The 25,631-nt window shown below is 35.4% G+C and overlaps 2 protein-coding genes across 2 annotated transcripts; both read left to right on the top strand.

Moving 5' to 3' along the window:
* The first annotated feature begins 725 nt into the window (after positions 1–725).
* On the top strand, positions 726–7,412 carry LOC106865272 (transmembrane emp24 domain-containing protein 11-like). Its single transcript, XM_014895204.2, has 5 exons — positions 726–980; positions 1,849–1,949; positions 2,707–2,832; positions 4,856–5,002; positions 5,854–7,412. Exons 1-5 carry the CDS (start codon positions 851–853, stop codon positions 6,001–6,003), a joined length of 654 nt encoding a protein of 217 aa, XP_014750690.1. The 5' UTR covers positions 726–850; the 3' UTR covers positions 6,004–7,412.
* Positions 7,413–8,516: 1,104 nt separating this feature from the next.
* Positions 8,517–25,016, top strand: RNF212 (ring finger protein 212). The gene is made up of 11 exons (XM_088164394.1): positions 8,517–8,628; positions 10,168–10,229; positions 13,967–14,041; positions 16,787–16,843; positions 19,308–19,366; positions 20,515–20,579; positions 20,669–20,738; positions 21,564–21,609; positions 22,367–22,430; positions 23,981–24,053; positions 24,791–25,016. The coding sequence occupies exons 1-11, from the start codon at positions 8,517–8,519 to the stop codon at positions 25,014–25,016; spliced, it is 909 nt and encodes a 302-aa protein (XP_088020520.1).
* Positions 25,017–25,631: the final 615 nt, after the last annotated feature.

Raw genomic sequence — 25,631 nt, 5'->3', positions numbered from 1 at the left:
GGTGGGTCCTCCCTGCTGGAAAATGACCATTCAGGCCAACCTTTCAGCCAGAGTGATCTTCATTTATAGGACAAGGAACATTTGAGTGATAAATGAGTTAGTCATCAGACATACACATTGGTCTATATTAGTTACAAAGAATAAAAATAAGAACCTCAACCACTGTTTGATTTATACTGTAACTTTCTTCAGAGAATGTATTAGGAAGTATCTAAGAAAGAGTCATTCCTATATTAAAAAAATCTTATTCTGAAAGTGTTAATGCTGTTATTTTCCCCTGCAATATCTGTATCATTTTACATATTCACTAATGTTATTTGATTATTCAAGTTCTTTTGACTTCTTTATAGTTGTTTTATGTAGCACCTGTGGGTTTTATACAGGTGCCTATATATGTACAATGATTTAGAATGGAAATTAGAAGTTTTCTTAATAAAAGAGGACTGAAGCTCTGGAATAATCACCCAGAATTAATGGGAAATAATAACTTCATTTAAGTTGAAAATGGAAAGAGGTAGCCAATGTAGTTGCCTACAGTAATCTAGGGAACTGATCTCAAGCACCTGAGAGACCCTTTCAGTTTCATGCTCTTCTAAGTGAATAAAATAAATTTTAATCTAGATGCTGGGAAAGAAGAAAGAATTTAAAAGGTGTCTTTTCCATGTTATCTCATTCTTCAGAACATGCTGCAGTTATTTATTAATGTTTAACCACCAGCTGCCTTTTCTCACAGTTTTTTTTTCTCTCTCAAAAATACTCTGATAAGCAGCAAACAAGGAACAACCACAGGACTGCAGGCATTTGTATGTAACTATCTTCAAAAGCAGAACAGCGGGGATACATAAAAAACATGAAAAGCAAATTAATAGGATTTCTTATGAACTTTTGGATTTCTTTTTCACTCGCTTTGTATTTTCACATTGGAGAAAGAGAAGAGAAATGCATAATTGAAGATATTCCCAGTGACACCTTGGTAGTAGGTAGGTACCTGTCAATGCTTTATGACGATCTAACCCTTGCAATAACAAAGATAACTGGAAATGTAATTTCTGTGATTGATAAATATGGTAAAAAACCAGAAAAGGGCACACTGAAACTATCTCCCTGCAGCAGGGATTAGGCTAAAATCCTCAAACATTGTGTGTATCCATCACACAAAGAAATGCAGGCTTTCAGAGTGCTTTACTGACCAAAAAGAGAAAAAGAATGTTTTTTAATTCTACAGCTGTACAACTTCTGCTTCCATGTGTGCTTCTGCATGTTCTGATGTACTCATTCATATCAGAATTTCTGTGGCACACTTTTCCCTGTATGAATGGGAGAGTTACTTTTTTGATAAATGCTTGTCTGAAAACAGACAATTCATCATGCACTAAAGTTTTATTTCACCTCATATATATATATCATAAACACATTAAATTAATCTGCAAGACTGTAAATGGAAGATTTCAAGGGGATAGTAAAAAATAATACAAATTAGTCTTTTTTTTTTTTTTTTTTTTTTAAGAAATAATAGGATAAGTGTGAAAGACAATCCATAAAATGTAATTTGAGTAGCACATTATGCTTTTGGAGGTCTCAGTGTGCCTTCTAGAGGCTAATCTTTCCAGAGCATTAGGAGTAATCAGTAAGTTTTTCTTGTTAATTAACCATTTTTTGTAGTAGTTTAGAACGTTTTCAAATGTATTAAAATTTATTGCATTTCACTCTTTTATGAAGTGCAGCTGAGCAATATTAATCATAAACACATGAAATACATATATATTTGTATTTGTCCTGGAAAAGCAACGAAGATGTTTAACAGTAAGGTATGCTTTATTTAACAGATTTACCTATGTTTTTATTCAGGGAATTACAAAGTACAACGTTGGGATATACACAAACATGACTTTCTTGAATCTGCTCCTGGTTTGGGAATGTTTGTGACTGTCACAAGTCCTACTGGTGAGGTAAAAATGCTTTATGAAGGTTTCTGTAGGGCTTATGACTTAACTTCTGGCACTAGCAGGCAGCCCTATCTAAAAATAAAAAGACACTTCTGTGGAAAAAGTAAATCTACAGTCTACCAGCTAATTCAGTATTTTGATGCTGAAAGAGATATAAAAGCCCTATGATTTCTATGAAAGTAAAAAGAAATTATGATATTTGATAATTATGTGTATGGACAATTTTTGCATTACTATCAGATTTGGGAAACAGTGGCATTAAGAAGACTAAGTGACAACTGAGAAAACAAGTTAAATTAAAATTAAAACTCCCAAATTCACTAATGAAGTAAAATGATACAGAATGTACTTGTGCAGCAGAAAGGAGGGCTGATGATAAACAAAACCCAAAGTCAGGGTCACCATAGGCTGCTCGTAGCCCTCATGCAGAGCAGCTGCCTGAGCTGCTATGAGGTCCTGAGCTCTTCCAGCAATGGACAATTTATTTACCTGCCTAGGCAAGGTCTCAGTTTTCAAACTTTGAATGCTTTAGAGAGCATTGGCCTTTGTACACTGCAAAATTCTGTAACATTTTAATGCTCACAGTGAGCTAAAATTGTTTCGGTTTCTCTAAATCTGTTCTGAAATTTGGATAAATTTAATTATGTCAGTCAGCAGCTTAATTGGTTCCTTTCTGCATCCAATACACAGTATTGTTTTTTTACTTTTTTTTTACTGGTAGTTATAAATTACAAACCCAATGGATGTATCTAAATTGCAGGTACTGTTGTCAAAACTGTATGGGCCACAAGGGACCTTTTCTTTTACATCCTACCTCTCTGGGGAGCATATCATCTGTTTCCAGTCTAACTCCACAAGATTTGCAGTGATTGCAGGAAGCAAACTGGTAGGTGTATTTCCTAAATAGTCTTTGTGGTAACAGTAGCAATCATTCACCAACAGCAGAGATTTCAAACCGGATTAGAATTTGGTCTAACTTCTAGCAAACAATTCAATGTTTTTCAGTGATTAAAGAAAGCAAATGTAGAATTAAGCAGATGAAGAGATAAAAAGACTGTTCTCATATTTAAAAAGTTAGCATTTAAGAGGCAAGACTAAGGATAGAGAGATTTAATGTATGTATTGTGCATTGAATGTGAAAGATTCTGATCAATAAGAACAACTAATTTGGATCAAAAAGACAAATATGTAAGATTGACTAACACAGGCACTTGTCATAAAGATATTCCATGTATTACTAACTTAGACTGGATTGCTAACGAAAATGTAACATTTTAATTTTTGAAAGATATTCAAATGAAGGATATGTCAGCATACTTGTTATTGTCTAGTACCAGCAAAATTGGTTTTAATGTGGATTTGGGGGAAAAAAAGCCATCAGAGGTGATATGGCGCTACTGATTGCAGCAAAAAAAATTTATAAGTACTGCTTTGAAAATTTAGCTATTTGCTGCTTCCCAAAAACAGGAGAGAATTACTCTCTAGAGTGGTTTGGATTTTTTCGTCCTCAGCTGAGGGCAAAAGAGTTAAATAACCAGCTAAATATAAACATCTTCTAAATGTGTTAAGGTAGGCTAAATCTCATCCTAGCTGTGCACTTTGGAAACATGTAGATAACACAGAAATAACAGTAGTGGAGTAGGAGTATTATACTGAAATAACAAGATATTCTTACAGGCTAATTGATAGAAATTAATGGAAATTTAATCATATACATTGCAAAAGCAATTAGGTCTAATCATAAAAAAAATGTGGAGCTTATCAACTAGAGAGAGTAAGGGCGGGGGGATAAACCTTTGGCTGGTCCCAGTTAACTATGCAACATGAATGTGATTCTGAGGATGTGCAGGTGTAGATTATTTTATATGACACATGCACCATGTAGAGTTCTGACCATCCTATATAAAAGTAGCCAAGAGATGCAAGGAAGGAGAACATTAATACCACGAGTATTAAATAATTTTGTTTGAGAATACAGAAATTAAAAAGGAAAATATTGTCCTTTTAAATTATATCTGGAGGAAAAAAGATCACCAAAAGAAAAACATTCTTTTGTGAAGGTAAATCTTTAAATATTCTTCATAAGAATCATCTGAACTCTTTCAAACAAAAATAAAGAAATTAATGGAGCACAAGGTTGTCAGATGGATTTCTACCTACACAGCTGAAAGAAGATACACTCTTCATTTGTGGCTGATCTCTGAGCAGACCTAAATTCCATTACAGTAATATCAATTTCTAGGGTTTTGAAGATTATTTGTTTGGCTAAAACCTTTTTATTTTCTTTTAGGTACTAATTGGCTTCTAGGAGAAGATTCTCCTACTAGTTTTATTAGAATTTTTCATTCATGCCAAAATAAGTTGCATAGCATTAGAAGTTCCATTCTCTCTTCTTTCTATGATTTATTGCTTGGCTGGCTTGAGGCATTTTTGCTATAGATCATACAACAGCTTGGAGGATATTGGGAGATATTCCAGCTTGGATAAATAATGTGAAAAAAAAAAAAGCTATGTGAGGGAACCTGGAAGTGTATTTGTAAAATGTCTCCAACAATAGTATTAAAGATAGTAATTTCTGCCATATTAGGATGAAATGTGAAATATAATGAGCAATCCTTTTTTTTTTTAAACTATTTTGGACAACAGCAACATTGTAATGGTGGTTGAATCAATACTAGCATAAAGTAATGCCCTAACATTAGTGAAGATTGTAAATTTGTATAACTAATTTAAAAATAAATTTAAGAAACCCTTCACATTTTCCACCTGATTGGAATTTTAGGAGGGATTTTTATAACCTTTCCTGCAATGATCTTAAGGGGAAATAATCCATTGTTTCATTTTCATTCTAAGGAATTTTGAAAAAGCAGAAGATATAGTAATGAGAACATTTTTTTTTCTGTTTGCAGCGTATCCACTTGGATATCAGAGTTGGAGAACATTTTTTGGATGAATCTGCTATTCAAGCCAAAGACAAAGTGGATGAAGTTAATGTCAGACTAGAGCATCTAATTGAGCAAATTCATCACGTAACCAAAGAACAAGACTATGAAAGAGTATGTATATCCCCTAATGGAAATGTTAAAAATATTACACATAGGCTTATTGATTTATAAAGTATTATGAGGTTTATTATCCAATTGCAGTGGTATTTTTAACTAAACTCTGAAAAATCTACAGATATTTAACCAAAATAGTCTCCATTACCTTGCAAAATATTTTTAAGTGGTTACATAAAACTAATTAATCGCTGTGGACTCATGCTTGTAGGTATTATTTTATTGCAGCAGATGTTCTCTTTAAAGCAGGATTTTCCAAGTAGAGTTTTCTTGGTCAGAATCAGCCACAGCATGCGAGCAGGTGGCAGGTACCACTGGGGGTGATGCTGCCAGCTGTTGTTTCCATACTGCCCTGTATGCACAAACTTTATTGAGTGGGGAAGGAAATGACTGAGTGTAAATTTATATATTCCCATGAACACAGACATAAAGCCCTTCTTCAAACAAGACTACACCCAGTCGCTTTTCTATATAGACTGTGTTTGAAATACATCAACTAGTTACCCAAAAGCAGAAATTTGGCTGCAAAATGGCTCTTGACAGCAACATGGAAGTGTCTGGAAATCTAAACAGGTTAAAATCTGTACTAATGGAACATGTTTAGCACAATACATCTTCTGTGAACAAGGGAAGCTCTGTTTGCCTTCCTGCTTCAGGATGCAGTGTGCCTCCTTCTCAGTTTTGATTTGTGAAGATATCCACCATACAGATAAGTACAAACCTTCATCTTTATCCACATGGAAAAATGTTTTTGTTCACCACTATGCAGAAGAGGGATGCCATTCTAGTTACCATGAAACATACAAATGTTGCAAAGGTAATAATTATGCCTTTCCTTTATTCTCTAGGACCGTGAAGAAAAATTTCGGAAAACAAGTGAAGAAACTAACAGCAATATTTTGTGGTGGGCTATAGTACAAACACTAATCCTCATCTCTGTTGGAATCTGGCAAATCAAATCTCTCAGAGATTTCTTTATAGCTAAGAAGCTTGTTTAAGTTCTATAAAGTTACTGCACAGATTCAAAGATTGCTCACCATGTAACACTGATCATCCAAAGAAACCCTGCATCTACGAGAAAATTGCTTGTATAGAATTCTCAACCTTCTCTCATCTTCTGCTCTGACTCTGGTTGCTCCAGCTAGGTCACAACCTCTGTCATCCCCTTATGTTTTCCTCCTTGAATCCCATCTTTTATCATTTTTATTCCCCCTCTATGGATGTAAAGCTAAATATAGAAGGAGTCAGTGACTAAGGCAGCATTTAAGTTCAGTACTTAATGAAAAACTTTTAATTTAGGTTAAATCTAAAATAGAAATATAAAATAAAGTTTCCTAAGATTTTAAATTACTATTCTTGCTGAGTAATCTTATTTGGCACTACCGTGAACAGTTCAGCACTACAGACTGACTAGGATTCAGATAGAAAACAGAGAAATAATTACACTCCCTGCAGTGTTTAATTGGGTGAGTATCTTGAACTCAATCTATATATGTGTAACACCTAAATATAATTGTGAATGCTTTCTTGTAAAATATTCAGAGTTTGAACTGATCAGTGCTGGCAGCAATTACTGTGGAAGAGAGAGATCCAGACAAGCAGTCTGGAATTATACTCACTTTTTCCTTCCAGGAAAGCCCTAAGCATTAGGCTATAGAATTGATGGTGATCAGATGCCTCCCACAGTCGTTTATGTAAATCACAGTCTCTATGAAGTACACCAAAGTAACCCAAATTATATGTTTCTTGGTAAACAATGCCAATTTTATTTTAATTCTTTCTGGCACTAAATGTCTCTGTGTTCAGAATTTTTATAATTTTAATTACTTAGCAACTTTAATATGACTGCCTACAGAAATTATCAGTTCTTGACTTAATTTTCCATTTCACTTATTGCAGCTTGGTTGTATATATCTCTATGCCCTAATTTAGCTAGTTTAGGCACAAATAGCAGTGTAACTACAGTATCATACAATGACAAGTCAAAGGCTGTGGTTAAAAATCCAGATAATAAAAAACAAAGCAGCAATAGTAGTAGGAAGGAGTTGGAAGTGATTACATACAAAAACATGGAACTGGAAGTTTCTAGAGCACTGTGATAGCAGAATACTGTGGCTTGTTTTCCTACCTGTCTTTTCAGACCCTTTGCTAGTTTAAAAGGTAGTGAAAGGTGAAATATCTGTAGACCAATCATAGTTCTAAAGGCACTGCTTTCTTTCTTCTATCTTCCCACCTGTTGTTTTCTTTAGCAAGGAAATGACATTTCCCTTTAAGTCTACTTACAATTCCAATATGGGAATTAAAATACAGCTGGTAGTATGTGAGAATCAATAAAATTGATACAAAGTAGAGACAAAAAGCAATTTTCCAGGGACCAAGTCAATCCAAATAAAATCTCATAAAGCTACTCGCTGCATTGTGTCCTATATTTAAAAATTTGGATACTTCAGAGGTGCCACTTGGAATGACCAGTAAGTAAGTGTTATTAAATTAACTTTTATAGAGCACTCATTCACAACATGTCTTGTAATAACATCTTTGGTATGGGTAAGAAGGAAATATGTGTTAAAACCATATGGTATATGAAGTCCAAGAAGAAAGTAATAAAATGCTGGGACAAGGTTGTGGTTCAGACTTTAGCTGATATTTAGTGCAAGGCTCTTAACCATACCCCAATGACAAACATAACTCATTTCACTTACAATACACTCCAGCTGGTAATCCAGGACAAGCAACATTTCAGAATTTATAAAAGAGCTAATCACATTCCACCATATTAATTAGGCCTATACTCAAAGAGTATAGACTCAGCACTGAGACTTGGGAGTCTTGAATATAACTTGTGATTGCTTAATTCTTTACTACTACTACTGGTACTATAACTATTATTAATAATAATAATCATCATATCATCGTCATCATAATCTTTGCTTTTATGAAATGTTTTCAGTCTCCTCCAAAATTTTACTTTAACTCCATAATCTGCCTCACAGCTCCTTCGGGAAGCACTTTGGGGGCAGAAGCCTTTGTGGAGTTGAAAGCTTCCTCTGCAGTTTGTGGCTCTGTCATACCCAGAGCTACAGCCTGCACTGCAACTAGCTGGGTAAAAGGGACTCGCTCCTAAAATTTTCGTTGACACTAGCAAGCAATGGGGCTTTTTTTTTTTTTTTTTTCCTCCCATCCGCTGACCCGGGAGGAGCGCGTAGGGCGGGGCTCCTGATGAAGCGCCTGCCCGGAGCGCTGTGGGTGCAGTTCAGCTCCCCACTTTTAGGGAACGGGAACCTCTCCGCGCACCGTCTGTGTCCTCACCTCCCCACTTTGGTAGTGAGAGGCCGGAAAAACCAAATTTTTTTGCGGGTGGGTGAGAGGACCGCGCTGTGCCGCGGTGAGGCCCCGCGGCGGGAGGGCCGCGCTGCCCTCAGGGGCCGCCCCGCGGGGCTCCGGCTGAGGGCGAGCGGCGCAGCCTCCCCTCCCGGCCGCCGCGGAGCCAGCGCTGCTGCCCTGCTGCTCCATGGCCCTGGCCGTGTTCTGCAACTCCTGCCTGTGCGAGCCCCGCAGCCCCACGCCGCGGTTCTGCCTCACCAGCTGCGGCCACGTTTTCTGTGAGGTTTGCCTGCAGAAAGGTAATGGGTTGCTGCTGCGGCGGGCTGTGCTGGCGTGCACACATCCGCCCCGAGCATCGGTGGTTTCTGACCCGCTGTGGAAAAAAAAGAAAGCCCTGAGCACTTTTTCGAATAAGTAATAAATGATAAGCCTTTCCAATCCTTGCTGTTGATTCGCTTTGAAAAGTAAAACCCATCTGTGTTCACCTGCTGATGGATGTGGCTTTGAGAGCAAGCCTTGGGCGCAGGCAGCGGAGGCTTTTCAAAACTGGATTTTGGATGCTTATGATCCACAGTTTTGTAAAATACCCCCACAAATAGATGGCCTTCTGGCTAATCTGGGAAAAATAATAGTTTTTCCCTAGTGAAAGAGCAATTAAAATAAAGTAGGATTTGTTTAGGGTAGGTTTTGGAAGTAGTTTTAATAAGTTTCAAGGCTCAGTATTGTTCCTGAAAACTTTAGCAGCATGAGGGAATATTGGAGGTGATGTTTTGAAGCTCTTGCGTTATGTGCAATTCCAGAGTCTATTCTGGGACTCCTTTGATGTTCTTGGACAAAGATAGGTGGGAAAGACAAAGGAATAATGAAGTTGTTTCTCAAAAGAAAAAGAAAACTGCAGCAGACAAATATCAATGCTTTTCCCTTTCACATCATGCTAAATGCTTGGTTTTTGAAAGGGCACACAGAAGAAAGGATCAATCTGTATTTCAGAAGTAAAGACTTTTGACTAGACGTCTTCACAGGGTTGCTGTTGAGGATAGAGGATCATGAAATGCAGCCTCTACAGCTTGCAGCCTCCTAGAACATGAACAGCATCTTCCCTTTCTGCTCTTAATGTTGTTGGGCAGAAAAATGTTTGAGAGATTATGTATCTTTTTGCTATGAATTCAATAGTAATGACAATACAAGGTTTAAAATGTATTTAAAGATGTTTATAAACATTGATCCTTAGAATCATCACAAAGGCAGAAGCTAGTAAAATTATCAATTATAAATATTGAAATAACGTGCATTTGCTATAGATATTTTCTAATATGTTTGCAGATAATCAAAAAGTTTAAAAGCCATAAAGTTTTAAAAAGTAATTTTATTATTTTCTTACTGGAGGAATTCAAAAAGTAAAATTATTAATTCCTTGACATTTGAGTTTCATTTATTTTCTTGGGAGAACCCAACTGTGCCCCAGTCTAAAAAGCCATACATCAGATTGACTGTAAGTCATTAGTGCACTTAAGCATACATTTAATTAAACCAGGCGAGTAGTCCTATTTAAATCAAGGAAACTAAAAGTCACCTGCATTCTGTGACACTAATGGTATTCATAAAATCATTTACATGAATACTTATTTACAGGAGTAAGGTCTGTGACATTCACACACATTTTTCCTGTGCAACTCTGTGTAATGGTTATAGAATCAGATTCTTTATTAATGTTTATTCATACTTCTTGTATAAACTGCAGATTTCTTCCACAAAGGTTTAGGCATCACATGCTATTTACAATGTATTCAATATATATTCAGTTTGATCTGTATTTTAAACGTGTCTTCATCTTACAGGCAAAAAAGATGAATGTTTGGTCTGTAGACGTGCTTGTCAAACCTTAGTCCTTTCAAAAGAGGTAAATCAAACTTTAGTTTTATTGCATTACATTAATCTGTGGTTTGCTTAACAGCTAAACTACTTGCATTAAAAAAATGCTTCCTTTTTTTGTTTTTGCCAACTGTGACATGAATATTTACTGATAATAGGTTGCTAAACTTAGATGCTTAGGCATTACACAACTCAGCTTTTTGTTGTATATATTCCTTCAAATTAAAGATTATGGAAACTAGGTGTTCAGGTACTGCTAGATGTAAATAATGCTAAACTTTTCAAGAAATATGATTGGTTATTTTGTAACATCAGTGACTGCTTTCAAAATCTGGAAGAATGTTTATTGATTTTGGCATTTGTACATCACAGAAAATGAACTACAATGAATTATTTCATGTAATGGACTGAATTGAAAACCTGCATGATGGCTCAGTGGTGTTTTCAAGTGGATTAAGTTTTCTTTCCCCTGTTTTCTCTTAAGCTTAACTGTTTTCCTTGTGGCTGTGTGATTAAGAGAGGATTTGAAATATTGTTGGGAATTCTCGTTATTCACTGGAGAATTAAGAGCTTTTAATTCCCTTTCTTGATTAATCATTAGGAATATTTAATTTTGCCATTTCTCCCAGGAGCAATCTTCTCTTTAGCTGATTTTGTAAATAGGTTGTGAAAACATTCATATTTCTGTAGACTGATGCCTAACTAGGAAACAATGCCTTGTAAGGGTAAAAGGGAAACACTAAAAACATTTAATAAAATGTTCAATACATTTAACTGCTTCAGTAAAGCTAAACATGAAGGGCTCCTAGGAGTCTTGCACATTGAAGAAGACAGTGCTACTAAAAAAAATTGCAACAAAACAACAAAATGCAATTATAGTGCCAAGGAATGATGCACACAATGATCAAATATGAAAAATGATCAAAAAGCCCTTCATAAAAATTATAGAGGGCATATTTTAATGCTACAATGCAACAGTAAGTTTAATATCAGCCTATTGTTGCTGCAAAGAATAATTTGTCAGGGAACTCTGGAGGTCATGTCCAACACCTTGCTCAAAACAATGTTAATTTTTAAGTTACATCAGTCTGAAATTGCACCATTTCAGCAGAACTTGATAATTTACTTCAAAAACACAGAAGCAGTTGACAAATGCAATGATTGGGATGCTAACAAAAATATTAGATGTTTCATTAGAACCTGCCACTGCTCTGGAGGGCTGGAAGGAAGCAAATTACCATATTCTTTAAAAAAGACATTAATGATGATTGCTTATCCTTGATTAAGAACAGATCAAATGATTGGAATGATAATTAAAGATGCATATAAAAAAGTCATGGCTCTATAATTCAGGAACCTGAGTGGAAATATACCTGGTAAGCTTTATGAGCTTGATGCTATGGAAGAATTTCCAATGAGGAGGCAGTCCTATAAATGTGTTAGAACTCCTAATTAAATTGTATGTTGGGGTAATCAACATGTACACATTAAATATTCTCATCTTTACAGTAATGCATTCTTGTCACCTTTATGTCTTCCTTCTGTGTCTCATGATCCCCACTTGCTTTCCCCCAGAGGATGGTTAAGTTTTATGATAAATCAGAATCTGGCTGTTCAGTATTTCAGAGTACCCTAGGAACATCTGCTACTCCTCCATGCAATAGATAAAATAGATAAAATACAAACAGTGTTATACAAATCTTTATTTGAAAGAGTTTTTACATCAGCATGAAGCTGGTTAGGTTTTATTTTTTTCAAATCTGAAGGCACTTAAACCAAGGTCATTGCTTTGATAGAAACCTAAATAGATTGGAAGAGCTTGGCTCCTATGAATGCATTTCATTTAAAGAAGCTGAATGTATTTTTATGAACATCTTGGGTTTTCAAGATGGAATATTATTGTCTTGTTTGTAGTTTCTTTACTGAAATACCATAGGTAGGTTGACTGTGCTGTGTGTCTGCATTTCTCCATCTGTCAGCTGGAAATTTTGGAATACTTTGGCTAATGTCAACCAAATTCAAAATTGCAGAGGAATTCTCAAATACCATTAATTACCTCCTGTGAGTTCTGTAAAAATTAGAAGCTGGGGAAAGCAAGGAAAAGCAGTTTTCCTAAACCATGCACCGCTCTGCAGTGAGCAAATAGTGCAGGCCATTATCAATTGCTGCAGGGACATCCCAGCAGCTGATGTCACACTATGGGAAACAGAAGGTACAAATCTATTGCAAATCCAAGTTGGTAATTTAGCTCCTTGCACAATTAGTTTTCATACATAAGAGACTCAATTTCTCTTTATTGTTAAAAATATATAATTTAAGCACACATTGAAATTAGGTTTGGCTGTTGTTTAATCTTGGATGTTTGATTTTATGCTAGTATTAAGATATTTTTGGTGTAGATAAAAATACTGTTTTTCTGGATGCTTGTGTATTTCAAAGTAGAGCAAAGCCTAACCCTTTTTTATTTCAATGCACTATTTTTAATTTAATTGACTGCACTTATCCTTCTGCTTTCATAGTATCCCAGAAAACTTATGCTTCATTCACAGGTGGCCTAGTTTTTATTTCTTTTAATAATTCACCTTTTAAAATCTTTCTATTTTTTTAAAGCTTTTTGAGATTTTCAATACTTCTGGGAATAATTTAGGTTTTTCCTACAGCACTTTCAGTTCTTTTTTACTGGATTTTGAAAGGTGATTGCTTACATAAAAGCTGCCTTCCTTCTGGGACAGCTTTCTCCTATTCTCTAAGGAGAAGCATTATTTTTGGTCTTTTTATTCAAATTTGGGGTAGTTGTAAGCCTGCCTTCTCTTATGCAATCACAGTACATCAAAGAGAACTGTGCTGTTTACAGGTAGATTTTTCCCTATATTCATTGTTTTTGAAAGCTGTTTAACTATTTTAACTTAGTACTATAACTAGTATAACTATTTTGGGGTTGTATTTTCTTTGTTTTTCTCATGAACAGATAGGAATGTGTGTATTCTGGATTAAAGTAACACTTAAGTTATCCACACTGCTTTGTAGATTTGGATAGATGTCCAAATGTCACTATTATTCTGAAATTCCCTTTATATTTTGAAGCATTTTTTTCCTCACCATAAGTAACAAATAAGTTTTTATAACAATGATGGCTTAGGTATAGAGTACTTACTCAACATTTTTTTGAAAGCACGGGTGGCCATTTGTGAGGCTACATCTTGATCTCTGATTAAAAGACACAAGCCATAAAATACTTTAAAAATTCAACAATTACTTTAGGCCTCTTCCCTTGTTCTAGGACAATATTCTGCTGCCCAGTGGGCAGGGAGAGACAAAGGGATCCCAGTCAGCATTGGGAGTATTCTGAAAAAGGACTTTGTAACAAAACGGGTTGTAGGATGCATCCATATGGCTGGGTGTGGTGAGAACCAAAAAGCCTGGAAAGGGGCTGCCAGAAACCTGGATGTTGGTGTGAATGCAATGCCTCTTCCAGGGGCCACAGCATCCTCCTTGAATGTCCTCTGGACACTGGTACTGTCTTAATCACAATAAGTGTATGTGTGGGGGATATATTTAAACAAAAGCCCGATGCTTTCCGGAAGGTTGATAAGGCCATTAAAGAAAACTAGGCTTATTTTCAATTTCTGCATTATCCTTCTCTGATCTCTCAGTTTTTTTGATTTATATACATCAGTCAATTTAAGAAACATTTTACAAAAGACTTTATTTAATATGACTTGCTAATAAAAATGATAACCTTGGTATATTTTCATTTCTTCATAGACACGTCCTGATATTCAAGCACTGTTCATGCGAGTAGATGTGTTATGCAAGAAATGGTCAAAAGAGGTATCACAGGTGAATCTGCCTTGAAACTTTTTAACTCCATAAAATAATCAGCAACTCCTACTGATTTTTATGTGAATGGGAAAAGTGTATGAGTGAATGCTTGAAAATGAATGTATGCCCATTACTATCTTTACTTCCTTAATTCCACAGTTTCTGAGTTCTTAAGGAGACATAAATTATTCATTATGGTCACTGCTTATGTTTTCAAACTCTCTCCAAGGACCACTAGTCTGGTTATTTTAATGGTGTAAAATCACTTTCAATACCATGCAATGAAAAATTAGATCTGCCAGAAGCTTAAACATGCCCAGATAGTGTGCCTTAATTATAGCAATAAAAAGTTACACAGTGAAAGCCTGAGCTGGCTACAGTCCTGAGCTGACTGTGCTCTCTCTCTCCCTTTTAATTTTTTTTCTTTTTTTAATCAAAACACAGCTCTTTCTTTTTTTTTTTTTTTTTTTTTTTTTTTTTTTTTTTTTTTTCCCAGATAGATTGCCGTAAATGATTCCAAGGTCATTTTCCTCCTGCTTTCTGTGAATTCCAGATAGGATTCCTTTCTTCAGGCTTAGTTTCCAGTCAAGAGCTTCAGTAGCTGTCTGGGTTAAATGAGTGTATACAGACTTCCATTTCCTCCTCATTTTCTGCATCTCCTCAGCTTGGCTTTGGGACTTTGTGTCCTTGTTCCTCTTGCAGTGCATTTCAGCAGCAGTTTCAGCCACTCCAGTAGTGCATTGTTTCTGGGCCCAGCTGCAGCCTTTGTTGTCTGTTCTCATCTGCTTGGGCTGGGACTTGCTGATCTTTGGGTGAGCTTCCTGATTCAGCAGAACAATAACCCAGGGAATATCACCTGTTTTCTCCAACAATGGTCACAGATTCACATTTGCTCTACCCCAGGCTTCACAGACTTTTCCAAAGCTGAGCTTGGCCCCTTTCCTGAGCAGTCCTCCTCCTCAGATGCAGAAGTGGTACAAGGTAAAAGTGAAACCTTCCCGTGCCCTTCCATACCCACTTTTTAAGAGCAGAATCAGCAGGTTACTCTGTAAACTGAACAAATGCAGGGAGCCACACCTCCAATCACACGGGAGTACAAACATCCATAATGTGCCAAAGGAAGGGAAAAACAGAGCTCAGTCTCTCAAGGCTGAGGTAGGTTTTCTGTAGCCTAAGATGACCTGTTGGGAACGTAGTGAAGACATTGTGGTATGTTCAGAGCTTGTCCAGCATCAAAAGACGTAGGAGCATCTTATCTAATCTCTTATCTAGTCTAGAATCTTGTCACATGGGTGGGTGCTTAGGGAAGCCTGAGAGCAGAGCTGGATGTAGTGATACATCTTCAGAAGAATGTCCCAGCTTTCAACAATTTGTGGCACAGGGATTTCTCAAGGTGAGGTTGGTCCTCTGCATTCAGAAACTTGTGGTGGATATTTTTCCCCACGTAATTGTTAGGTTGTTTCCTGAATATTAGCATCTGTCTCATATTAGGGAAGGGAGGTCCACAGGTTGTTCACTGCATGATGATTATTTCATTTTTCATGTTTTAACCTGTTAGTTTCATTTCTTACTCTTGAATCTGATTCTGGAGGAAAAAGTATCCACTGTTATGCACTACATCTGTGCTAATCATTAGTTCTGGACTGCTGATGCATCCCTTCTTCAACTTATTTTTGTCAACTGTGAAGATTCATATTCTGTGTGGTCATTCTTTTACTGAAGTTCTTGCATATATCTGATTAATCTGAACTGTTTTAGACCTACTCTGTCCTTTCTGAGATATTAAGCAGATTCGGGATATAGCAGCATGCATTTTTAAAGGGCAATGATGATGTCCCTTATTCCATTTTAAACCACTGATAAGATCTAATTTACTTTTTGACTGGTACTGAGCACTAAACTGACAAATTCAGGTTTCTCCTAGACCCAAGAACTCATTACTGAGTGAGTGGAGCCAGCTCAGAGCCACTGCTTTCTAAGTGGGTGTTTCTTCCATCAGTTGTTCCAAAGACAGATCCTTTCATGAGTATTCAATGGGAGCTTCCCAGATTTTTCCACAGGGAATAAAAAGTAACCATTAAAGCTGGATGCTCCTTTAGGGGTTTATATTCTCAGTGTTTCTTCGTGGTTATCTCTATTCCTACAGATTTTCTGGCAGTTTTCTTACTTGGAGAAGAAAGATTTATTAGAAGTTACTGCCTATGCAATTTGTTCCTCAAGCTCTTGTCTTGCCTACCTTGTCATTTTTACTTTTAACTTGTCATGGTTTATGATCCTCATTTGGACACAAGAAGTGCTTACACATCACCAGACAGTGTGTCTAACAATTATTTTTTAATTAACAGGGTATTTTTACAAGGCATATTATAATTGCCAGTAAGATAGATTACTTTTTATGTTGCCATTAATTTTATGTGTTTGCTTAGCACTGATGAATAAGAAACAGTGCAGCTAAACTGACTTTCTAATGTCTTTACCTTTTTATTGAACATAGAGTTAAAATATAACTTCAGTGAAATAAATCTACTAGCTCTACTGTAGGTCATATTGGATTAAATTAACTTTATAAGACTTTGTCTGTCAGTGATAATAACTGAGAATAGTTTGGATTTTTTTTTTAGGATGATTTAAAGAAGATATGTTAACTGCCTGTTAAAAGACAGAAAACTTTGCCTACTGTGAAGTAGTTCATTACCATCACTTCTTTGCTGAGGTGCATAAATGTAATTATGTGAAGGTTGATAAAGCTCTATTTATTTTTAGGTTGCACAGTTTCAAGGAAAATATCGTAAGCATTTACTAACATACCGCAAAAAAAAGGTAACTCTAATTGTGATTTTCTAGGGTTTTGTTTATGTTTGCCTTTTTACTTTGGGGGTTTTGTTTATGTTTGCTTGGTTACTTTGGTTTATTTTTAAAAACTGTATTAATCTTTCATTGGAATCCTTGGAATAGTTTTCAGGATTGACACATTACTGTCATTATAAATAACAGTTTTGAATTTTTTAAAGTCTATGAGGACTCTATTAATTTTGGTGAATATTTATAATAAAATATTCTAGTTGTGAGGTGGTTAAGATTAAATACAGAATCAAAGGACCAAGAGGAAAGAAACCAGTTCACTGTGTGGAGGGGAAAGTGGGAAGAGATGGGTGCTAGAAGATAAGCCCAGAAGAAAAGAAGACTGTAGTTGACAAAATAAATGAGAAGCTTGAGCAATGGGGAACAAGACTAAGAGCTAATACCTTGAATTTGGGATAGCTCAGTGTGAAGGACAGAATTAATTATTCTGTGGAGAACAGGTACTGTATTTGTGACTGTGCTTCTTCCCTTGTAGATTGAAAGGCAGATTTCTTTTTCATTTTCAGCTACTTCTAAATATTTGATAAAATATTTGGATGTTTCTTTTATTTCTGAGGACATGGAATGTTGCTTAAAGCTACGTAGCAGTATTGGTGACTTGACCTGTGAGTGGGTGTCCCATGTGTGAAATGACAGAGAAAAGCTCATGTAGCTTCCCAGTTGGCCATTTCATGTGTGAGGAGAGTTTCTGGTACGATTGTCATGGATAGAAGGCTTGGAAAAGTAGGTGCTCTGTGGCCCATTCCTCCCTCTTCTCCATGAATGCATTTTAGGTTCTTTTAGGGTCCTGTCCTTCTGCTTTTAAAGCCAGGCCAGGGAGGAATCCTGATTTCATCCCCCTTCTAATCTATTGTACCAACTCCAGATGGTAAAACTGAAACCTTTAGATAAAGTAAAATAATATTTTAATAGAATTCAGCATAAATAGAGGTGTTATCTCCAAAGAATCTGTAGAGAATTTTGATATTTTGTAATGGAATTTTTAAAGTTGTTTACTGTTCAGACATTCACTCATCAGTGTTTGTAAAGTACTCAGGGGTGGTACTTGACCTAAGGTTCAGGTGACAGTACCAAAACAATTTGAAAAAGTTCCTGGTTGCTGCTTCAATGGCACACTGTTTTGGGTGGGTTGTTTGTTGCTTTGCCCATTCTGTGTATTGTTAGTATGTAAAACTGCTTGCATTGGATCAGGGTCAGGAGAGGCTGGTTGTATTAAGCACCATCCAGTTTCTTATGCTTGGCTGTCTTGTTTCAAGTCCCCTTCCTTATTTCTAATTTGTCATCCTTGTCACTGTCAACCAACAAGGTCTCATGGTCTTTATTAAACTGCTTTCTTGCTGGTTTTGTGAGTTGTGCAGATATTGTGCTGCAGGTGATGGTGGGCACTTGTTCTCCATATTCCTGGCAGGACTCGATGTCCTGTTATGCTAGGATCCCAAAATATTGAAAATCAAATAGTTACCTTAAGGTACTTTGGTCTTAAAATTATTCAGTCCTAGATTACAGGACACCAAAAACCAGTTCTTACATAAATTACATTTTTTCTTTAATCTGTTTTGCATCTGCAAAAAGAGGATGGTATCTCCCACAACAATATGATTTTATAAACCAAGTAATTTTAATAAAGAACTCAAAATAATAGTTTGAGAAGCATGAAAAGTTAACAAGCAAATTCATAATTTGCCTTCAAATCAAAATATGAACAGTGAAGGATTAAGGTCACATAATGGAAATTAAGGATAAAATATAGATGAAGTATTGAGGCTATTGAGTAAATTTTTACATCCTTCATAAAATATATATTCACATAATGAAAGACTGTAAAAAATACACATGCTACAGAGCTGACCTAGTGTTCTTGACCTTAATATTCTTCAATTTTGCCAGCTCATAACATTCTTTAATGGAGATATTTGTGGTTGTGTCTCTGACAGAGTAGAAAAGACTTTTCACTTAGGCGTACTACAAATAGATACTGAAGTGAACTGAATGCATTTTGAATCTGAAATGAGAAATATGGGAACATGGTATTTTGTACATTTATTGGTGGCTTTTTCTGATAACTCCATATTAATCATAACAAAGCTTTTATATCAGATATGGAAAATAGGAAGCAAAAGAAAAGAAAACTATTTTTAAGTACTTTTCCTAGTGTTCATTTATCCAATATTACCAGCACACTTAAGAAAAGGTAATCAAACTAAGTCTTTAACTGCCAAAAAGAAGCATATCTCTTCCAGGCTGACTGTTTAATGATCCATAACACAGCAATAACTGCTCCAATAAATCTGGAATAGGAATGATGTCTTAAGATTAAACCAAATAGAAAGCAGCCTTTCAACAGTTTAGAATACTAGCTGGATGAAAATGAAGCTGTATATCACACAAATAGGCTTTGTTTAAATCTATGATTATCTCACAGATAGCAAAGCTGGAAGAGTCTGTCAAGAAAGTAACACAACAAATGCAACAGATTCAATGGTAAGAGGTTTAATGCAGCAAAAGTAAATGTAATCAGGCAAGAGAAAGTTTAATTGATCAAACAATAAAAAGTTCATGTTTTATTTGCCTCTCATATGTTTTTACAGAAATAAATGTATAGTGATTTTTGACATCAGATCCATTTTATTCACAATAATCAGTCCTGTCAGGAAGTAATCCTTTTATTTTAAAATTCAACTCAGTAGTTAACTCTAAAAATGTACTTCTAATAAAGTCTATCACGTAGGTACTCAGTTTAAAATTTTTATTTGCAGTTACATAACCATGTTTGTATATTTTGCAATGGAATTTATAACATCAGCTTGGAAAGTACTATGAAACCTTTCCTAGTATCTTAGCTCATTACAAAGTTACCAGAGTTTTTTGTTTGTTTTTTTTTTTTTTTAATACAGACGTTCCCTTGATTCTTAAATGCACATAATATGCTATTTTGCTCTCTCAGGCTGCTTGGTGTAATGTAACAGAAAAAAACCAAAAACATAAAGGAAACTTTGTATGTGGTGGATTATTGCAGTTTATATATTTTTACTCACTGCCTTTGTTTTCTTGGCTGCATCTAAAATAAATAGCATCTTGGTTATACCAATATGGAGTTCTTACTGAATTTTAGAATTTTTTTTTTGAGTTCTACAAAGAGTGAAGTGTCCTAGGGCCTCTTCTTGCTTGCCTAGTAGACATATTCCTCTTATTTATGATTCTTGTCAAAGGTCCCAATTTTATGAAGTTATTGTTGAATAGCATGAAAATGCCAACATTTCATTTGATAACTAGATTTCTTAAAGTTTGGTAAATGTATAATTTCATGAAATGAAACTAATTTTGTGCTTAGCTGTAGTTAATAGTTGTATTTTAACATTTTTTTGTTCTCTAAAGTACTTTGCCGTAATGTTGTGCTAAATTTGATATTGTTGGGTATATAATGAACACTGCAAATATTATGATGTAAAGAGCAAGTTCATAGCTTTACTGAAAGGATTCTTACTTTGCTTCATGGCAAATAGCATCATATTAAATATGCTACTGATGGATAAAAAAACTTTGATTTTATACTTCATTGACCAGTTGGACATGTGAACTAATCAAACCAGCTTTCAATTTATATCTGTTGTTTCTTCTTTCCCCTTTAGTATGAAACCTCCTGAACAAATGACACCACTGCCATTTTCCAGTGCAAGCAGAAATCCATTTTCCAGTAAGAAGTGTTGGTTTAAAATATTAACTATGGAATACCTGTCACTGGACATAGGTGTGTTCTAATATTAAATTTCTTAATGACTTCAGTTCCTTCAAGAAAACAGAATGTTTATTCTTCGTGTTCTCTTCATTCGAGTCGTCCTTCCACTTCTGAAACGTGGGTACAAATTTGTTAACTTTCAATGAAAATCTTAACTAATATTTTATACAGAAAATAATATCTTTGTGGTGAGTTTAAAATATTTTCTGATTTTGTGTTTTGTTTTTGCAAACATTTGTTTTTTCAAATATGAAAGAGCTTAGGAAAGTCTTATCTATCCAAGTGTACATTACAGTTGTATGGATGGTGGTTACTGGAAAGAAATTGAAGACATGATGCACCTTATTCCTAATAACTTTTGGATTAATAGATAGATAGATAGATAGATAGATAGATAGATAGATAGATGGGTTAGTGAGACACTCTCCATTTACCATAGAGAAAAACTAAATATATTGTACTGACACCTATATGTGCACTCTAGTTGTCTCAGGTTAGATGGGATGAGCCAGTCCAGCAAGGCTCATTTAATTTTAAGTAAAATGAATATACAGCTTGCTCAAGCTAAAATATTTCTATACCTTGACTGAGACTTTCTTTTCTACAAAAAACCCAGAGATTCAGAGTGCCCTTGTTGCAGATACAAATGACAAATACATAAATATGCATATTTACTCAGACAAATAGAAGAATAACAATGCTAATCATAAAAGAACTTTCTCTGTAAATGTCTAAACCAAAGTTCAGAATCAATGAATAGATTTTTCTTACTGCTAGAGAGTTTTGGAATAAGTCCTAAATACTTATGTGTCTTATGCATTATGTATTATGCTTTTCCATTACTAGTCAAATTTAACATTAGACACTAACATAATTTTAGTCTTTATAATGAAAATGTTATTTTTATTACAATGTCATACTTACTTTGACCTTTCTTGCAAGGATCGAGGCAATGGAGATTGATCCTGTACCTTCACCAATGAGGAAAGTAAGTGGGTTTTCTTTAATACATGTTTATATATAGTTACACACATATATCCTTTTGATTTCTCCTACTCGGTGCTGCAAAAAATAGGATTCTCTCCCCATCCCATTCAAAACCATTCTGATGTGCATGATGATTTCAGACATGCTTGATGCAGGGTAGAAGTCAGATGCTCCCCGAAAGAAACCAAAAGGAAATAAATCACAACATTGATTTCTGGAACTATATTCTCCACGTGCCACATGCAGGCTTTTAAACTTGTGATGCCAAAGTAAATGGCAAATTCTTAAAATCCCAGTATTACAAAAATGTCAGTGGCCTGAAAGCACCATTTAGGCTCTGATACCTGAGTAGGGAATTGCAGGTTTTGAGTGATATTGCTAATGTAAGAATGAAGGCAGGAGCTTTTCATGGTTCGTTGGTATCCTAGTTAGGAAAGGTAACATCCAGGAACAGCTGCGAGCTTTCACATGGAATCTCAGCACAGAAAATAGTGAGAGTGTCTCTAACACCTCTTACCTGAATGTGATAGGTTATAATAAAGCTAAAATACATGTATATCCCACTTGCCCATAGGTCTTTACAAATAATAACTTAATTCTTAGGTTTTTTTGTTTTAGTGCTATGAGCAAAACTGCCAGCAGAGAGTTCTGGAAATCTGCAGGCTCTTAGACCTCAAAAATATAACACATATTGCTTAAAATGTCTTAATAATTAATATGCTTACTACACTGTGGTTAATGACTTGCCATTCATTTAGCTGGAGACACCAACTGGTCCAGCAAGATTATCAGTAATAACTCCACCACAGAATGGACGTATGGGTGAGTAAAAGTAAACTTTGCAACTGAGTAACATTTCTGTTACATTAGGAGGATGAAAAAATTAAAATCCAAACATTACCAATTTATTTAAAAAAAAATTGAATTGTGTTGAGGTGTGGGGAATATACCACATGGACTTCAATCCAGCAGCTGGGAAATGGTTCAAATAAAGTATGAAATGTTTTCCTAGTACTTACCTCTTCTGTTCAGTAAATGATTACTTGTAACCAAACAGATTTTTGCTGACATAACAGTTGCAAAGACAATACTGTAACTATATGTGTAATTGAACTGAACAGGAATACTTGCAATATACATTGTTGACCCTCTGTTAAACTTCATAATTTTATCTATTTGTGGTTAACGGAGAGTAGCATTGTCCACAATGTCATATTAAATATCACATAAAAAAAGGGGAGAAACTAAAGGGAAGTTAGAAAAAATATTTCATAACAGAAGTGAGATTGTTGAGATCAAGAATTTCTTCAAAAAGGTGATTTTTTTTTTTCCCACCTTATCACTGTTATAGGGTATAAGACATTTTACCTGCCACTACTTTCTTTCATTCCTTCACACCCTGAGCTTGGGTAGCACTCAGACATAAATAAGGCATGAATACACTGAAACTGATGCAGTCTCTTGAGAACTGTTTATTTGTGAGGAGGTTCCCAGAATTCCTAATGCTTAGCAGGCCTATTATTCGTTTGTTTCTCTCATTCTTGGTTTTACATTCAGCATGTTTCTGCAGCAGCCCATGCTCAGGCAGGCTTTCACCTGGCTTCAGCAGTTCATAGAATCCATCTGCAGCCACATAAAAAACTTATAGCACTCTTGTATTTTTACATGGTGTAAGTATCCTGAAATTAAGACAAATGGAAATGCAGTTCAGTGAAGGAAGAAAAATTGCTTTTTCTGTGTTATGTCTGATTTATATGCTCAGATCCTTCCTAAATGTATGGTTGCCTATAAATCTAGGCATAACAAGATAAAGAGAAATGAAGTTAACTGGTTTTTTATTATGTCAAAATATAAATAGATATTTATTAGACAGTAAAATTTTATGTAGAACAGTTATGTGTTCAGCAGATTTCAAAACCTTCACATAAAGTTTTTCAGTGGACAGTGCTGAGGGAATCAAAGTTTATGTGCAAAAGTATGGGTAAGTGGAAACAGTGATTTAATGGTGCACTAAGGAAAGTCTCCTTCTCAGAGGTGGATGGGGCAAAAACCGATCAGCTTAAGAACTGGAGCACTTCAGCACAGCTGTCTTGATAGTCTAATAATAGTCTAATAAATGAAAAAAGGTGAAAGAAAGCAACGTGTTTCACTGGAACAAGATTTGCAGGAATGGTACAATATGATGTTTTTGTGACAGCTGAGCTCTCTCATTGACTATTGTAATTGTGCACCATTTTTGGTTCTTGAATGAATCAATTATGAATTTGTCCCAAATCATGCAATAAAAGTACTGATCTTTGTTTCCAAAGTTATCCTTTAAGTGAAATGGGTAATTCATATTGGTCCTGTTTTCAAAAATCTAATTTCAATAGGTAGCGTATCCTACAGACATTCTCAGACAGCTGTAATAATTCCACGTCAGAAGACTGAAGCAGCATCCACAAGGTAATTCAATACTTTTTCAAGTGGTTACCATCTCTTATAATAGACTGAAATTTCCCCTCTGGCCTGTATTAATCTGTATATCCAAAGGTTGTATTCTGGGTCTGAAGAAGTGTTATTGTGTGGCCTGGCTATCATCTACGTGAATATTTGGTTTTTTGGGGAAAGCTTTACTTTGAAATCACATTTTTTTAAACATGTGCAGATATAAGCTGTGCTTCTGTAGCTATTGACATCTACAGTCATGATACTCCTATAAAAAGAGGTAATAATTTTATAATGAGAATGTTTAACAATATCTCTGCTGTGTCATTCTTATAAAAGTCAGAGATGAAAGCACAGTATCTGCACAAGGGCTATTCTCTGAATCCAGACTTTTCATGCAGCCTGCAACAGGTGTTTCTGGATTTTTCATTTAAACATTGAAAATGTCTTAAACTGTGAGGATGATTAGCATTGATAAATAACTTTAAATCATTAAAAAAAAATAAAATTAAACTCTTGTTCTTTATTATCATTAAGCCAAATATATTTTCCTAGCAGAAATTTAATATATATGTAACAAAGTGCTTATTTTTTCCACCTCTGACTCCACAATTGTTTTGTCAGTCTGCTTCTTCAAATATGTAAAAATACATAATTTATAACATTTTCCTTTAAAATATTAGACAATTAATTGAAGTAATTTATTGTTACAGAAGTAGCCTCAAATCACATGCATGAATTCATTTCATTAACAGATCCACTCCTATGAGCTTACCACGTAGTGCATGTCCATCATCATCTGGGTCCCAAAGCAGTCAAAGGGGATCATGGGCTAGTTCTGATTTCAGAACCCCTCAGCTGTACTCATTTGCATCACCTTCCCCACAGCTGCCTCTATCAAGGCAGCCAATCACCCTCTCTGGACTCCTGCAAAGACAACAAGGCAAGTATATTTATAAAATAACGTTTACCACCTCCTGAAAAATTTTCAGCATAGCAGCTTAAATCAATTAACTGAAATAAAAATGATATTTCAGAATTGGAAGTAGGCTCTCAGCAAAATATGAAAGACTTTGGTGTTTATTTTGCCTTGGGATGTGTGGGATGGTATCTGCTGTGAAAATGTGTTCTTGCTTCACTTCAGAATTAGATTTTAACAGAGATTTAAATCTGATTATGTCAAAATTTTCTGTCAACTGCACATTTCTTAAAGATCTGTCTATAAGACATCCATGTAAATGCCCACAGATCACAGTAAAAAGGGAGCTAGTCCAGTGTGTTATTTGTTGAATGCAACATAAAACTGGCAAATGCAGCTGCATAAACATCAGCCCGGGGGGGTGGATGTGGGTAGGAATTGCACTAAGCAGATTAATTAATAAAATCACAGAATCAGTCACAGCACCATAGAACAACCCTGGTCAGAAGGCACCTTGAATGGTCCAGCCCTTTTTGGGAAGGAGAACTTGGATAAGATCAGGTAGCACCCTGACCAATCACATCTTGCAAACCTAATTCTCCTTATTGCCAAGTTTGCATTTACAAGTGAAATATTTTTTAAACTTACGTTAAAAAGATAATTCATCTCTAAAGCAC

The sequence above is a fragment of the Sturnus vulgaris genome, chromosome 4 (assembly GCF_052056855.1).
Source record: "Sturnus vulgaris isolate bStuVul1 chromosome 4, bStuVul1.hap1, whole genome shotgun sequence".
Lineage (NCBI taxonomy): Eukaryota > Metazoa > Chordata > Aves > Passeriformes > Sturnidae > Sturnus > Sturnus vulgaris.
The sequence above is the reverse complement of the archived record's forward strand: the minus strand, read 5'-3'. Positions and strand labels throughout refer to the sequence as shown.